The sequence below is a fragment of the Arachis ipaensis genome, chromosome B08 (assembly GCF_000816755.2).
Source record: "Arachis ipaensis cultivar K30076 chromosome B08, Araip1.1, whole genome shotgun sequence".
In the NCBI taxonomy this organism is placed as follows: domain Eukaryota; kingdom Viridiplantae; phylum Streptophyta; class Magnoliopsida; order Fabales; family Fabaceae; genus Arachis; species Arachis ipaensis.
Genome location: NC_029792.2, coordinates 12,177,987 through 12,193,295, shown reverse-complemented (window position 1 = coordinate 12,193,295; position 15,309 = coordinate 12,177,987). Strand labels below are relative to the sequence as shown.

Below are 15,309 nucleotides of genomic sequence, written 5' to 3'. Positions count from 1 at the left end.
GATTCGGATGAGGAAGAAGACTCCGAAAGTGAAGATAAAATCTGCTTCATGGCTGGTGATGATCAACTTGATGAGGTAAATTACTATGACTTGTCCATAGATGATTTACATATTATAATTAATGATCTCACACTAAATTCTGCAAAACTACTGGAAAAATACACTAAATGTAAATCTGAAAAAGAAATGTTGAAAGCTGAAAATGATTTTTTGAAAGAAAAGGTGAAGGAAACCAAATGTGTTTTGAATATTATTGAAGAAAACAGATTTCTAAAAGCTGAACTTGAAAAACTAAAAGGAAAGCACATTGTGGACCCTTCTCAAGAGCTTATTGCTGAAAATGAAAGATTAAATGAAATAATTAAAAGACTGAATGGTGATTTAGCAAAATTTACTCAAAGTTCTAGCAACTTGGACAAATTACTTGCAAATCAAAGACCATTGTTTGAAAAATCTGGTTTAGGATATGTGACAAAGGATGATGCAATTTTTGATAACTCTTCTACAAAATTCATAGCCTCTTCTTCAAAAACAAAACCTACTATCAGCAAACCTAGTTTGGGATTTATTCCTACCTATGAAGAAGAATTTGAAAACTCTTATTTTGAAGAAACTGAATCATCTTCAAGAACTGAACCTGTATCAAACAAATTGGGTCTGTGCTATATTTCAACCAATGAGGTTATTTTCAAAAATCCATCTTTTAACAACAGAACCTCTCCTTCAAAAGGCCCAATTGCGTTCAAAAATTCTGGTTTGAATGCTTTTGCAAAAAGGAATAATCACAACAAAAGTCATTTTGACAAAAGAAATGTACCTCTTCTAAAAACCAGAAAATCTCAGTCCTTTAATCATTTCCAGCATCATAACTCTCGTCAATTTCAGCAACAAGCATCATGAAATCATTGTTTTAATTGTAAGAAATTTGGTCACTCATACTCACAATGCTTCATTGAAAAAAGAATAGTAGGAAACCAAATTTACAATGTTATCTATGATTTCAATGCACTTGGGCAACCAAGGTGGATTAACTTCAAAAGATCCAAATTAATTTGGATACCTAATGTTACTTGAAGTTTTAATGCAGATTTGCCTAGCATCTAAGAACAAAAGGGATATGTGATACTTGGACAGTGGATGCTCAAGGCACATGACTGGAAGGTCAACCTTCTTCATCAAACTCAACAAGTATGATGGAGGTTTTGTGACCTTTGGAGATGATGGAAAAGGTAAAATTGTGGCTGTTGGAAAAGTAGGTAATAATCACTCTACCTTCATTGATAATGTCTTTTTAGTTAACGGTTTAAGGCATAATCTTTTGAACATAAGTCAATTATATGATTTGGGTTATTTAGTGACCTTCAAAAGATTAGAATGCTGTGTTGTTGATGAAAAGACCAATGATTTATTGTTTATAGCTAAGCGTTGTGATAATGTGTATGAACTCACACTTGATGAACTAAAGGATCAAAATGTAGCTTATTTTTACTCTAAAGAATCTGAAAAGTGGCTATGGCATAAGAGATTAGGCCATGCTAGCATGTTTCACATAAACAAGCTTGTTAAGAAAAGATTAGTGAGAGGTCTTCCTTTGATAAAGTTTGACAAAGACATCACTTGTGATGCTTGTCAAATGGGAAAACAAACAAACAATTCATTTAAATCAAAGGAAGACATCTCCACTAAAAGACCACTCGAATTGCTACATATTGATTTATTTGGTCCAACAAGAACTCAAAGCTTAGGTGGTAAATACTATGGTTTAGTAATTGTGGATGACTACTCTAGCTTTGGTTGGGTTTTATTTTTTGCACACAAAAATGAAGCCTTTTCGACTTTTGAAATTTTTAGCAAGAAAGTTCAAAATGAATAGGATTTAAAGATCACCTCAATAAGAAGTGATCATGGAATTGAATTTGAAAACCAATTATTTGAATCCTTTTGTGAGGAATTTGGAATATCACACAACTTCTCTTATCCAAGGACACCACAACAAAATGGTATGGTGGAAAGAAGAAATAGAAGTATTCAAGAAATGACAAGAGCTATACTTTGTGAGAGTAATGTTCCAAAATTCTTTTAGGCTGAAGCGGTTAATACTGCTTGCCACATTTTAAATAGAACTATTATAAGGAAATTCTTGAAGAAAACTCCTTATGAACTTTGGAAAAGTCACCCACCAAACTTGAATTATTTACATATCTTTGGATGCAAATGCTTTGTCTTAAATAACAAAGAAAACTTGGATAAATTTGATCCAAAGGCATATGAATGTATATTTGTAGGATATTCCACAACTAGCAAAGCTTATAGAGTTTATCATCAAGATGCTAGAATAATAGAGGAGTCCATATATGTTACATTTTGTGATACTAACTTGGTTCAAAGTATTTTAGAAGAATGTGATGCAGGAAATCAAGTTCAAAAAGAGGATGGAAAAGGCCAAAATAATGAAAATGAAAATTCTGAACAAAATGCATCAGAAACTGTAGCTGTTGAAAATCCTGGAGGAGACACTTCTGTTTTATCTCATGAATCTGGCGAAAATCCTGAAACCACCAGTTTCCTGAATCATTCACTGACCAAATCTGCTTCTAAGTCCACAATACCTCATGAATGGAGATTCCTCAAGAACTATCCTCAAGAGTTTGTCATTGGGGACATCTCACAAGGTGTCAAAACTCGTTCCTCCACTAGAAAAGCAAATGAAGAAACAAAGATTGCTTTTCTCTCTCAAATGGAGCCTCAAAACATCAAGGAAGCTCTTGATGACCCCTCTTGGATAAAGGCAATGGAGGAAGAGCTTCATGAGTTTGAAAAGAACCAAGTTTGGACACTTGTTCTAAAGCCAAATGGAAAGAAAGTGACCGGCACCAAGTGGGTATTTTGGAACAAGCTAGGAAAGGATGGTAGCATTGCAAGAAACAAAGCAAGGCTAGTGGCACAAGGATATGACCAAGAGGAAGGGATAGATTTTAATGAATCCTTTGCCCCTGTTGCCCAAATGGAAGCCATAAGACTCCTTCTTGCTTATCCTGCTTATTGTGGTTTCAAATTGTATCAAATGGATGTGAAATGTGCTTTCTTGAATGGTGTGATAGATAGAGAAGTGTATGTGGCACAACCACCTGGTTTTGAAAATAAGGAATTTCCTAACCATGTTTTCAAACTATCAAAAGCTCTCTATGGTTTAAGGCAAGCTCCTAGAGCTTGGTATGAGAGACTTAGCTCTTTTATTTTGAAAAATGGTTTTCAAAGAGGCACCACTGACACTACTCTATTTATTAAGAATTCAAATGATTCTTTCATTCTAGTCCAAATCTATGTTGATGACATTATTTTTGGATCAGCCAATGAATCCCTTTGTACTGAATTTGGAAAACTCATGAAAAGTGAATTTGACATGAGTATGATGGGTGAACTTAATTTTTTCCTTGGGCTTCAAATTAAGAAAACTGAAAATAGTATTTTTATTCATCAAGAGAAATATGCCAAGGAACTAGTTAAGAAATTTGGTATGGAAAATGCCAAACCTATGGAAACTCCCATGCATCCTAATTCAAAATTAGAAAAGGGAGAAACTGAGAAAGATGTTGATGAGACTAGGTATAGAGGAATGATTGGATCTCTCATGTACTTAACTTCCTCTAGACCTGATATTGTTCAAAGTGTTGGAATGTGTTCTAGATTCCAATCAAAACCAAAAGAATCACATCTTTCAGCAGTTAAAAGGATCATTAGATATATTCATGGCACATCCAACTTTGGTTTATGGTATCCTAAGATTGATGATTTTTCTGCAGTTGATTATTGTGATGCAGATTTTGCAGGAGATAGAGTTGATAGAAGGAGCACATCAGGCATTTGTTGCTTCCTTGGAAAGTCTCTAAACGTATGGTAAGTAAGAAGCAGTCCACAATGGCTTTATCCACTGTAGAGACGGAGTATATAGCTGCTTCTTGTTGTTGTTCTCAGCTTATGTGGTTGAAAACTCAACTTGCTGATTATAAATTAAATGCTGAAAATATTCCCTTGTTGTGTGACAATATGAGTGCCATTAATATTTCAAAGAATCCAGTTTTACACTCTAGAACTAAATATATTGAAGTGAGATTTCACTCAATAAGACACTACAACAAAAGTAGAGGATAGCGGCTAAAAATTGCTGGCTATTAATCCAACCGTCGCAGCTAAAGGAGATAGCTGCCATTGTTACTATACCGCTGCAACTCCTACTTCAATAGCGGCTACTGCATGAACAATCGCCGGTAATCAAGATTTATTCTAATTAACTCATGTATTCAATCTTATTTTATTTAATAACCAACAATTTCTCCCACAGATGCAGCTTTAGAAACCAGCGAAAACAGATTGGAAGTGTGCAAAACCCTGAAGTTACTGCTCTATCATGCGCCACTGCTGCCCATCCATCATCCTCTCTTCGACGTCGACCCTTCGTGCCTCCTCCACGGTGCATGAAACCCCTGCTCCATCCTCCACGGTGTGTGAAAAATCCCTAAGATCTGCTCTACCATTCGCGTTTGTGTGGTTGTTGAGTCGCGCGGTTGCCATCCGTCCTTATCTCCCCGGTGTTGACCTTTTACCTCTCTGCCACAGTTTATGAAACCCCTGTTTCCCTTCCACAGTGCGCGAATTCCTAATCTCTTCTCCACTTACTTTCATCACATTCTTTGATGAACAGGCACCATGTTGTGGAACTCATATTTGGGATTTTTTTCAATTGTTACTTGTGAACATAATAAACATTGCTGATAAAAAAACTAATTAAAACCTGTAGTTGGTAGTATATTGCAAGTGGCATTCCATTCCATTCCCATAATGCATTTTAATTTAAAGGATTAACCTCTCTTCAGATTATTTTGATTCAGTTTTTGTATATATCTTCTATTAGTTAGGGTTAATTATTCCTTTTTAGAGTTAGGGATTTGAATGTACATTTACTTGGATTTATTGTGTGCTTTGTAATTTCTTTTTGTCTCTCATATTACATTGATGGATTTCTAAAGTGAAATCTATGTTTTCAAATCGATACTATACCTGTGATTTAGATATTATGTATGCTTTTTGATTTGTGCTTTCTATTTTTCTTACTTCGTATGAACATTTAAACCTGTGTTTTTTTTCCATTGGCAGTAGAAGGCCCACCAGCTGTAACTCTAACTGTAGGACCTTGGCAAAAGGTAACTGTTCCAAGGGTTACCTGAAACTGGAGGTCGATCTCGGATGAGATCTTCTATACTGGTCGGTGCCGACGTGTCCAGCTGGTGAGTGGTGGCCGGAGCTGTCGTGTTCGACTTGTTGGCTGGCTGCACTGCTGATCCTTGGTCACCGGAGAGTGGGGGGTACCTGCAAGAGACTCCGATGCTTAAGTTAGCACGGGTATTAAGCAGGTTTATTGTAGAATCAGAGTATGAGTTATACCTGGGTGCTCCAGTGTATTTATAGAGGTGTAGAGTGACCTTCTTAGATAAGATAAGTTAGTTATCTTATCTTATCTTATCTTATCTTTGAGTGAGGTCATCTTATCTTCTGGGGAACCGCCTTTATCTTTCTAGGCTTTGACTGCCTTTAGATTGGGCTGTGTCCCTTCGTTTGGGCCTGCTTGGGCCTCTTACGGCGATTTGGTCGAGCTCTTTGAGAAGAGGTCGGATAGTCTGACCTGAAGAGGTCAGTCGGCTTGTCGCTAAACATCCCGGGTCGGACATCTTGACCCAGGATATGAACAGTGCCCCTGTTTGAGTTTGATCTTTCCGTGAGATCGTGCTTTTCAGAGCTTCGATCTCTTTGGAAGTCGTGCTCAAGCATCTGTCTGGCTTGTTTCTTCATTGCTTTGCAATCTTTTGCAGATTTTCTAGAGGTTTGGTACTTCACAGTCCAACCTCTTTTGAGTGGTCGTGTGGGTTTTCTACTCTTGCCGTCTGGATCACGCCTTGCTTTAAGTTTGTGTTGACAACCCTCTGTTTTGGCGAAATTATCCTTGCAGCTTGATATTCGGGCTTTTAGTGACTTTTCTGATGTCTTTTTAGTGTTCTTTATATAGAACCTTTTTTTTGTCTCGGATGACGTTCGTAGCCCTGTTTTGAGATTGTGCCTTCTTTGAGTGGAGTTGTATCCCTTTTAGCTAAGCATATTTGCGCCTTAAGTTGTTTCCCAACCTTTTGGCTTGTTCATTTTTGAGATCGTACTTGCGCCTCTTCTTAGCTGACATCGACCTGTACGTCTTTGCCCTTGCTTGAGTTCAGACCTTTCCGTGAGATCGTGCTTTCGGAGCTTTGATCTCTTTGGGGAAGTCGTGCTCAAGCATCCTGACTTTGGTCGATCTTAAGTAGTTTCTCCTTGTGCGAGTTTGGTATTACCTTTTTTTGTTGAGAGGTCTTTTCAACTTTCTTCCGACTTGTTTGTCTTCACTGCTCAAGCTCTTTTTGTTTTGTCCACTTTCTGCTTGGTCGAGGTGGTCCTTTGGGGCTAACTTGTCCGACAACTTTTTAGTGTTCTTTGGTAGAACCTTTTTAGTTGGTCTGAACAATTTTGATAGCCTTGTCGTGGAGCCGTGGTTTTTTTTGGCAAAGCTATGTCCCTTTTAGCGCACGTTTTTTGTTGGTCCGATTTCTCCTGTTGATCCTTCTTTAGCTTTCGTTGGTCCGACTTCTTCTTGTCGGTCCAAGCTGTAGCTTTCGTTGGTCCGACTTCTTCTCGTCGGTCCAATCTGTAGCTTTCGTTGGTCCGACTTCTTCTCGTCGGTCCAATCTGTAGCGTTCGTTGGTCCGACTTCTTCTTGTCGGTCCAAGCTGTAGCTTTCGTTGGTCCGACTTCTTCTCGTCGGTCCAATCTGTAGCTTTCGTTGGTTCGGGCTGACTTCTTCATATTGGCCTTTTCTAAGTTATTTCTTAGTAATCCATTTTATTTGGACCTTTGTCAGATCTCTTTTATGGATTACTTTTTATAACTTTTGTCGGGCCGACTTCATTATGTTGGGCCCTTCTAAGTTACTTTTGTAATCCTCTTTCTTGGACCTTGCTCAGGTCTCTTTCAGGGATTACTTTTGTAACTTTATGTTTTGGGCCGACTTCATCATGTCGGGTCCTTCTAAGTTATTTTTGTAATCCTCTTTCTTGGACCTTGTTCAGGTCTCTTTCAGGGATTACTTTTATAACTTGTTTGTAGGAGACCGACTTCATCATATCGATCTCTTCTAAGTTATTTTTGTAATCCTCTTTCTTGGACCTTGTTCAGGTCTCTTTCAGGGATTACTTTTATAACTTTTACGTTTTGGGCCGACTTCGTCATGTCGAGCCCTTCTAAGTTAAAGTAATCTTCTTTTATAGGGTTGGCCAGACCTCTTTCCAGGGTTTACTTATAACTTGGGTTGACTTGGTCCGACTTCTTAACGTCGGCCAGTCTTTAAGTTATTATTTTAGCAATCCATTAAGACCTCGTCAGGTTCTTTCTCCGGATCACTTTCGATAACTTCTTGCATTATTCCGTTTTCATCTTTGCCGATTTGTAGAAGTTGGAATCAATCCTCGTTTGGTCGACCTTTAGATGAATTTGGTTTTCATCTCTGTTGGTCTTTATCGTGATCGTGATCGTGCAGTGAATTTGTTTTTCACTTTCTGCCGATCTGTTGCTTTATAATCGGACAATGAATTCTGCTTTCATTTTTTGCCAACCTTGTCGAAATCGGGCGATGAATTCTGGTTTCATCTTTGCCGACTTTTATCGTGATCGGGCAGTGAATTTGGTTTTCACCCCGCCGACCTTGTCGTGATCCGGCAGTGAAATTTGCGTTTCAGATTAATGCGTCTTGATATAGCAGTGAATTTTGTTTTCACTTTGTCGACCTTTGTCGAAATCAAACGATGAATTTTAGTTTTTATCATGGTCGGGCGGTGAAGTTGGTTTTCACCTTGTTGACTTGTCGCTTTGTAATCGGACGATGAATTTGGTTTTCATCTTGCCGACTTTGTCGTGATCGGGCGGTGAATTTGGTGTTCACCTTGCCGACCTACCGTAGTCGGGCGTCTTGGAAGGAAACTTTTTAGGGAATCTGCAATCTTTTAAACAATAAAATGAAGATAAGAGTGTGTACACGTTAGTACTTACCTTTCTAGGTCGGGTAATCTTTTTGGATCTCGGCCTAGCGCCCTTTTTAGATTGCAGGCATGCCATGACCTTGGTAGCTCTTGCCCCTCGAGGTTGGACACTTTGTAGCAACCTTTCCCAATTCTTCTGAACAACTTGGTATGGTCCTTTCCAGTTGGCTGCTAGCTTCTCTTCTCCTGACCAACCTATTTTGATGTCATTTCGGATTAGAATGAGATCGTTGTTGCTAGATTACCTTTCGATTGTATCTTGAGGCCACTTGACGTTTTAACGCCTCTTCCTTGATCCGAGCTCTTTCTCAGGTTCTTGGAAGTAGGTCGAGTTCTTCCTTTTGAAGTTGGGAGTTGGCGTCTTCACTGTAGGGGATCACTCTGGGCGATCCTTCTTTGACCTCTACTGGGATTATTGCCTCCATTCCGTAAGCTAATCGGAAGGGTGATTCCTTTGTAGTGGAGTGTGGGGTTGTCTGATATACCCATAGGACTTGTGGGAGCTCTTCAGGTGGGGCTATAGGGAAGTTGGCGTGCTTTTGATGTAAAGCTTTGACTTTGTATTTTCTCTGAAGAACTTTGGTTCTTTCTGCAAAAAGTTTGCATCTTTGATCGTTTGTTGTCACTTTTCATTCACCTTTGAGAAGAATGTGTGCTTTGCTTAGGGTTTGGTTGCTGTTCCTGTTTCTTTTTATCGTTGCCTGACTCCTTTTGTACAAAAGTTCTAGCTTTTGTTTGAGAGGTGTTTGGACTGTTTGGGTATATATTGTCGACTTCTTTTCTCTGTGTTCTTGCCCTGTTGTTGCCTCCAAAGGGTGCCCCTGGACTTTCGTGTGAGTCCTGGGGTTTCCCTTTTACTGCCAAGTCTGTCACTTGATGTTCTGCTATTATTGTCCGAGTTGTTTCCTTATTTGTCCGAGTTGTTTGGTAGTACTCCCATAGTCGACCTATGTCTTTGAGATGTCTACTAAGATCCCGGACAGCATGTCTGATTGGCTGGATTTCATAGTTTTAATGCGTGTTACTGTGGCTGACCCTGAGTACATCCCTTATACCGCCTTCGAGATTGACTCGTTGTGGTCTTGTAATGTAGCCTAGATGAGGCTTCTGTTATTGCCCCCCTGGTTTAATGCATCAGCTCAGGAATTCTATGTGTTGGACTTCATTTTCTCCGATTTTGTCCGAGTTGTTGGTGCTGGCTGGTTTTGAAAATGCATCAGCTCGGGCATTCTATGTGTCGGACTTCATTTTCTCTGATTTGTCCGAGCTATTTTCTATTTTTGTCTAGGGTCCCCCGAATTGTCCGAGATGTTCTCTGGTTTTGTCCAGGGTCCCCCGAATTATCCGAGCTGTCCTCTGTAGGATTCTTCCAGCTAAGTTTGTTTTCTGTAGGAAGCCTTTTATGGGCTGGTTGGTCCGAACTCTGATAGTGTTAGCTTGAAAGTATGGGTGGAGTCGTTGAGAGGTGAGTACGAGGGCATAGACGAACTTTTTCTATCTTTTGATAGTTTAGTTTGGCCCCTTGTAGAGCTTTGCTGATGAAGTAGATAGGTTGTTGCCCACTTTTGTCTTCTCTGACTAGTGCTGAGGCTATTGCCCGACTTCCCACTGCGAGGTATAATATGAGTTCTTCACTTTCCCGGGGTCTGGTGAGAATGGGTGGTTGCCCCGAGAATTTTTGAAATCTCGGAAAGCTTGTTTGCATTCCATTGTCCTTTTCAAACCTCTCTCCCTTCCTTAATATACCTCTTTGAGGTGTCTTTTGCGAGATGATTTAGAGATCCCTCCTCTTGCGAATCCTCCATTTTTCATATGAACATGTCTCTCAAGGGTGTGAGGTGGACGTTCAACTCGTCCGACCTCTTCGCTCTGATGTGGATGTTCAATTCATCCGACCTCTTCGGTGTGAGGTGGATCTTCAACTCGTCCGACCTCTTTGGTGTGAGGTGAATCTTCAACTCGTCTGACCTCTTTGGTATGAGGTGGACTTTCAACTTGTCCGGCCTCTTTGGTGTGAGGTGGACCTTCAACTGGTCCGACCTCTTTGGTGTGAGGTGGACCTTCAACTCGTCCGACCTCTTTGGTATGAGGTGGACTTTCAACTTGTCCGACCTCTTTGGTGTGAGGTGGACCTTCAACTCGTCCGACCTCTTTGGTGTGTGGTGGACCTTCAACTCGTCCGACCTCTTTGGTGTGAGGTGGACCTTCAACTCGTCCGACCTCTTTGTTGTGATTGGGCGAGGTGGTGAGATCTTCTCAGTGTTGCGTATTTCTCGTTAAACATCCACAAGAGATAAGTTTCTCAGTGGGTTGGTCTTCTTTCTTCTTGGACTCTTTATCCTTGTCCCGTAGTGGGTTAGGAGAATCTGGTTTTTGAGCTGTCTCCCAATCGAGAGTTCTCCTCCATGTTGATGTATTTCTCTGCCTGTTCCTGTACCTCGTTTTAGAGATGTTGGGTGCTTCTTGGATATTAAGTGGTTGAAAGGTCCTTCTCTGAGGCAATTGATGAGTCTCATGCTGGCCGCTTCTGTTGGAAGACTTTGTATATCAAGGCATGCTTTGTTGAATCTTTCCATATAGCTGCGGAGACTTTTCCAATCTCCTTGCTTGATTCCTAATAGACTTGGGGCGTGCTTGGCTTTATCCTTCTGGATGGAGAATAACGGATTGCATCTGAGGCCTCCGTGAGATACATCCTACTTCTAAAATTGCTAAGATGATGGCTTGGATCTGATGTGCCGTCATACGGAGTCATGTCGGGAGCTTTGAAGTCCTTTGGGACTTTAGCTTTCATGATCTCCTTGGTGAAGGGATCTTTGTCCTTGCGAGAGTCGTCATCGTGACTGGGTTGAATGGTTTTGGCTTTGAGATCAGCCTCGAGCTTTAGGAGCTTGTCCTCTAGCTCTTATCGTCGCCTAGTTTCTCTCCGGAGGTTTCTCTCAGCTTCTTGTTCCAGCTGTTTAAGGCGATTCTGTTGCTTACGGATAGCTTCCAAAATTTCTGCGTTTGGGGGTTGCTTATCTCCCCCGTTTTGAGGTGTGTCTTTGGAGGTGGCGTCCGTGTCTTTGTTTGGCGTTCTGTCCACCAAACCAGAGTTGTGATCGTTGTCACGGTCGTCCGCCATGGTGATGGGATGACTTCCAGGTTCCCCGGCAACGGCGCCAATGTTTCGAGGGTTACCTGAAACTGGAGGTCGATCTCGGATGAGATCTTCTGTACTGGTCGGTGCCGACGTGTCCAGCTGGTGAGTGGCGGCCGGAGCTGTCGTGTCCGACTTGTTGGCTAGCTGCACTGCTGATCCTTGGTCACCGGAGGGTGGGGGGTACCTACAAGAGACTCCGATGCTTAAGTTAGCACGGGTATTAAGCAGGTTTATTGTAGAATCAGAGTATGAGTTATACCTGGGTGCTCCAGTGTATTTATAGAGGTGTAGAGTGACCTTCTTAGATAAGATAAGTTAGTTATCTTATCTTATCTTATCTTTGAGTGAGGTCATCTTATCTTCTGTGGAACCGCCTTTATCTTTCTAGGCTTTGACTGCCTTTAGATTGGGCTGTGTCCCTTCGTTTGGGCCTGCTTGGGCCTTTTACGGCGATTTGGCCGAGCTCTTTAAGAAGAGGTCAGATAGTCTGACCTGAAGAGGTCGGTCGACTTGTCGCTAAACATCCCGGGTCGGACATCTTAACCCAGGATATGAACAGTAACTATTTTTGTTTGTAAATTTTCTGGTGTATTATGCATGATTAAAGGGATTGGCATCCTTTGTTGTGCATGGTCATCCACATAGGTCTTAGTTTTTTTTGGGGGGGGGGAATTGTGAAGGATGTTTTGTCTTCTTTCTTGCTCGTTTCTTCAATTCTAATAATATTTCTTATTCTATTTATAGAGGGATAAAAAAATAACCATGAATTTTAAATATTATTATGCATGATTAAAGGGATTGGCATCCTTTGTTGTGCATGGTCATCCACATAGGTCTTAGTTTTTTTTGGGGGGGGGGTTTTGTGAAGGATGTTTTGTCTTCTTTCTTGCTCGTTTCTTCAATTCTAATAATATTTCTTATTCTATTTATAGAGGGATAAAAAAATAACCATGAATTTTAAATATGAAATTATTGTAAGATATGGTGGAATTTTTTCAGCGTCATTCAGAAAAAGTTGGAATGGTGACTAGAGCAAGTAATGATCAAATAAAGAAAGCAGCTGATATAATTAAGCGTATTGACTTGAAAGATTTTTCCATATGCCAATTTGCTAACCCAGGTACGAAGTTTCTTATCTTTCTAGTTTCTATTCTTCTCATTCATCCCTCTTCCAAGTCTAACTATATTAGGCTTGATGATGGATTACTTGATCAGCCTTGATTTTAAAAATTATGCCATTTGATTTATGGCAAACTACTCTCACCTTTCATGCCTTGTGTTGCTAACCGAATAGTTTTCAGGCTTGCAGAGACACTATGCAGTAATGCAGGCATTAGCTCTGGAGGAGGATGAAATTCCAGAAATAAAAGATGAAACATTACCTGACGAGGAAGGCTTGGCCAGGTAGGGGCAAGGTTTATATCAAATTGTTTTACATTTCATTACGTTTGGTTCTTCCCCCTTTGTCGAAAAAGATTTGTGACTGAGGTATGACATGATAATCCGGCCTATGTTCTGTGCAGACCAGGAGTGGTGAAGGCATTAGAAGAATTCAAGACCTCGGTTTATGGAGAGAATTACAATGAGGAATGTGAAGCCAATGCGAAGCCAAGTGAAGCCTCTAAGAAACGAAAAGTGCAAGCTGAGGTCGCAACAAAAGAGTGTGAAAACTATGACTGGGTTGAACTTGCTGATACTGGAAAGGTAAACCTTGAAAATTTCTGTTTATCGTTTTCTCGTGGAAAGTTGATTCGAGACAAGCACGTGTGCTACAACCTTAAACCAGTTTTGCATAACAAACATACTCTGTAAAAATCATATTTTTTCTCTTTTCTAAGAATCGTCATGATCTAAGACCCCCTTGATTATTACTTTAATTTCTTGGAATTGAAATAATCTTAATTGATCTGCCTTCACAACCCACTTAATCCATCATTGCTTCTTATGGTGAAAGTGAGACCCTTTTCACGCATGGACAACAATAATGCCACAATGTTATATTATTAATCCATCATCCTGGTTGAGCTTCATTTATCATCAGAATAGTATTGTAGTTACATTGTTTAGTAAGCTGCAAATTTTGGTATGAGTGAAAGTGGCATAGAGCCAGACCAACTCAAGTCCGCTAATCAAATTTAAAGACTTTTATATTAATCTGTGCACATTGTATTTGTTAGATTATTTATTTACATGGTATAAGAAATTTACTAATACCTAAATTAATTTTTATTTGCTAATCTTTTAGAACCAAACATAGACGTCACTTAAAGTTTGATCAAGTAATATGCTTTTTCTTATTAAATAACGGTGGCATATGTTAATGTTATTGTAGTTGATGATGATGATGTAGAAACATAGATATTAGCAACAACTATATAGTTGTAAATTGTAATTGAAAATGCTTGATTATCAGCTATTATCTATGAAGTGCAAAAATGAATAGGCACCAAATGGCAATTGTTGAATTTATATGATGTTTAAGTTATCTATTGATAAAGCAGAAGATTTCCTGACAAACTATATTTGCATGATAATTTTACAAGTCCAACCCTGCTTATATTTTCATTATAATTTTGCAAGTCCAGCTCGTTTCTAAATAAACTTGTTTCTTTTTTTTTTCTTTTTTTTTCCATTGGCAGGTACAAGGCCTACCGGCTGTAACTGCAACTGTAGGACCTTGACAAAAAGTAACTACTTTTATTTGGCTTACACTTTATTGAGATCCATAGTAAGGGGCTTGTTGGCAAATTTTCTTATGGCATAAATGTTTGTGTGGGTGCGTGAGCAAAAAGAAAACATAGAATTTACATCCTTGTGATTTTATCATTTATTATGGATATTTTGTTAATATTCACTTCTCGTTTGTTCTTTTTGGTTTGATTTATTCTGAATTTTCTTTCTATGAACTTTGAAATTGGTTTAGCTTGATTTTTGTATCCATTAATTGTTTTGCTTCATCGATGAAGGGAAAAAAAAGCTCAACAGGGAATCTATCTTGTATATTTTCATCAGTATGTTATATACCATGATGATGTTGTGTTGTGTTGTGTGCTGCTAAATTTTCATTTCAAAGCTTACGAGATTGTGTTGAATGTAGAACATTGGACAAAACTATTTCAAACTTGGATACGGAGTTAACTTCTGCAAAGGTAGCTCAGGAGTCAATTCGCAATGACGCTCCTCTATCAGAAGATATAAAAGCAACCTAATCAACTCCTAAGAGAAGGTACGTCATGGTCATAGGAATCAACACTGCTTTTATTAGCAGGAAAAGAAGAGACTCCGTCCACCAATCCTGGATGCCTCAAGGTTCATAATTTGATCCATCAATCCTAGTATTCTTCCACCATTTTCGCAAAATTCATTGTGGTTTCTGATTATCTATTCTTGTCGTAACAAGAAAATAGGTGAGAGAAGAAAGAAGCTAGAGGAAGAGAAAGGCATTATCATCAGATTTGTAACTGGTCATGTGTAAACTATCTCATTTCTCTTTTGTAATTTCTATGATTTTGTAATTGGTCATAGGAAGAGAAATGCTTAAATTATATCATGATTGCAATTTCTAAATAAAAAACTAGAGATTGTATAAAAGAACTCTTTATGGATTGATTTTGTAGGATCATGTTGAAAGATACCTTGAACTATCAGCAAACCAAATGTATCTTTAAAATTAAACAAAAAAATTAGCCTTTTTTAAAAGGAAAATCCATTTTTTTTAAATTTGTATTTAAATTAGCGGCGGTTTTATAACCGCCGCAAACAATTCTAATAGGAAAAATGTAAGAACATTGTGGCGGTTCGAAACCGCTGGTAAAAAATGAAGTAAATTCTAATACCTGTATATCGCAAAATACTGATTTAGCAGCAGTTATACCAGCGGTTGCTAAAGACCGCCGTGAAATCATCTCCCGGTGCCACCGAAATTTGATTTTGCGACGGTTTAAAACCGCCACTAATAGAGAAAAAAATCTGATGCCATGTAGTGCCTCTCTTGTAGTGAGAGAACATGTTCAAAAATGGGATATTAACATTCAATTTGTTAAATCAGAAGAC

The 15,309-nt window shown here is 39.1% G+C and overlaps 1 protein-coding gene and 1 long non-coding RNA gene across 2 annotated transcripts; both read left to right on the top strand.

The window, feature by feature from the left end:
- On the top strand, positions 12,201-13,068 carry LOC107612479 (ATP-dependent DNA helicase 2 subunit KU70-like). The gene is made up of 3 exons (XM_021108119.1): positions 12,201-12,376; positions 12,558-12,660; positions 12,780-13,068. Exons 1-3 carry the CDS (start codon positions 12,238-12,240, stop codon positions 13,066-13,068), a joined length of 531 nt encoding a protein of 176 aa, XP_020963778.1. The 5' UTR covers positions 12,201-12,237.
- LOC107612377 lies at positions 13,795-14,939 on the top strand. Its single transcript, XR_001613725.2, has 3 exons — positions 13,795-13,943; positions 14,354-14,565; positions 14,664-14,939. It is a non-coding gene; the product is annotated as an uncharacterized LOC107612377 (long non-coding RNA).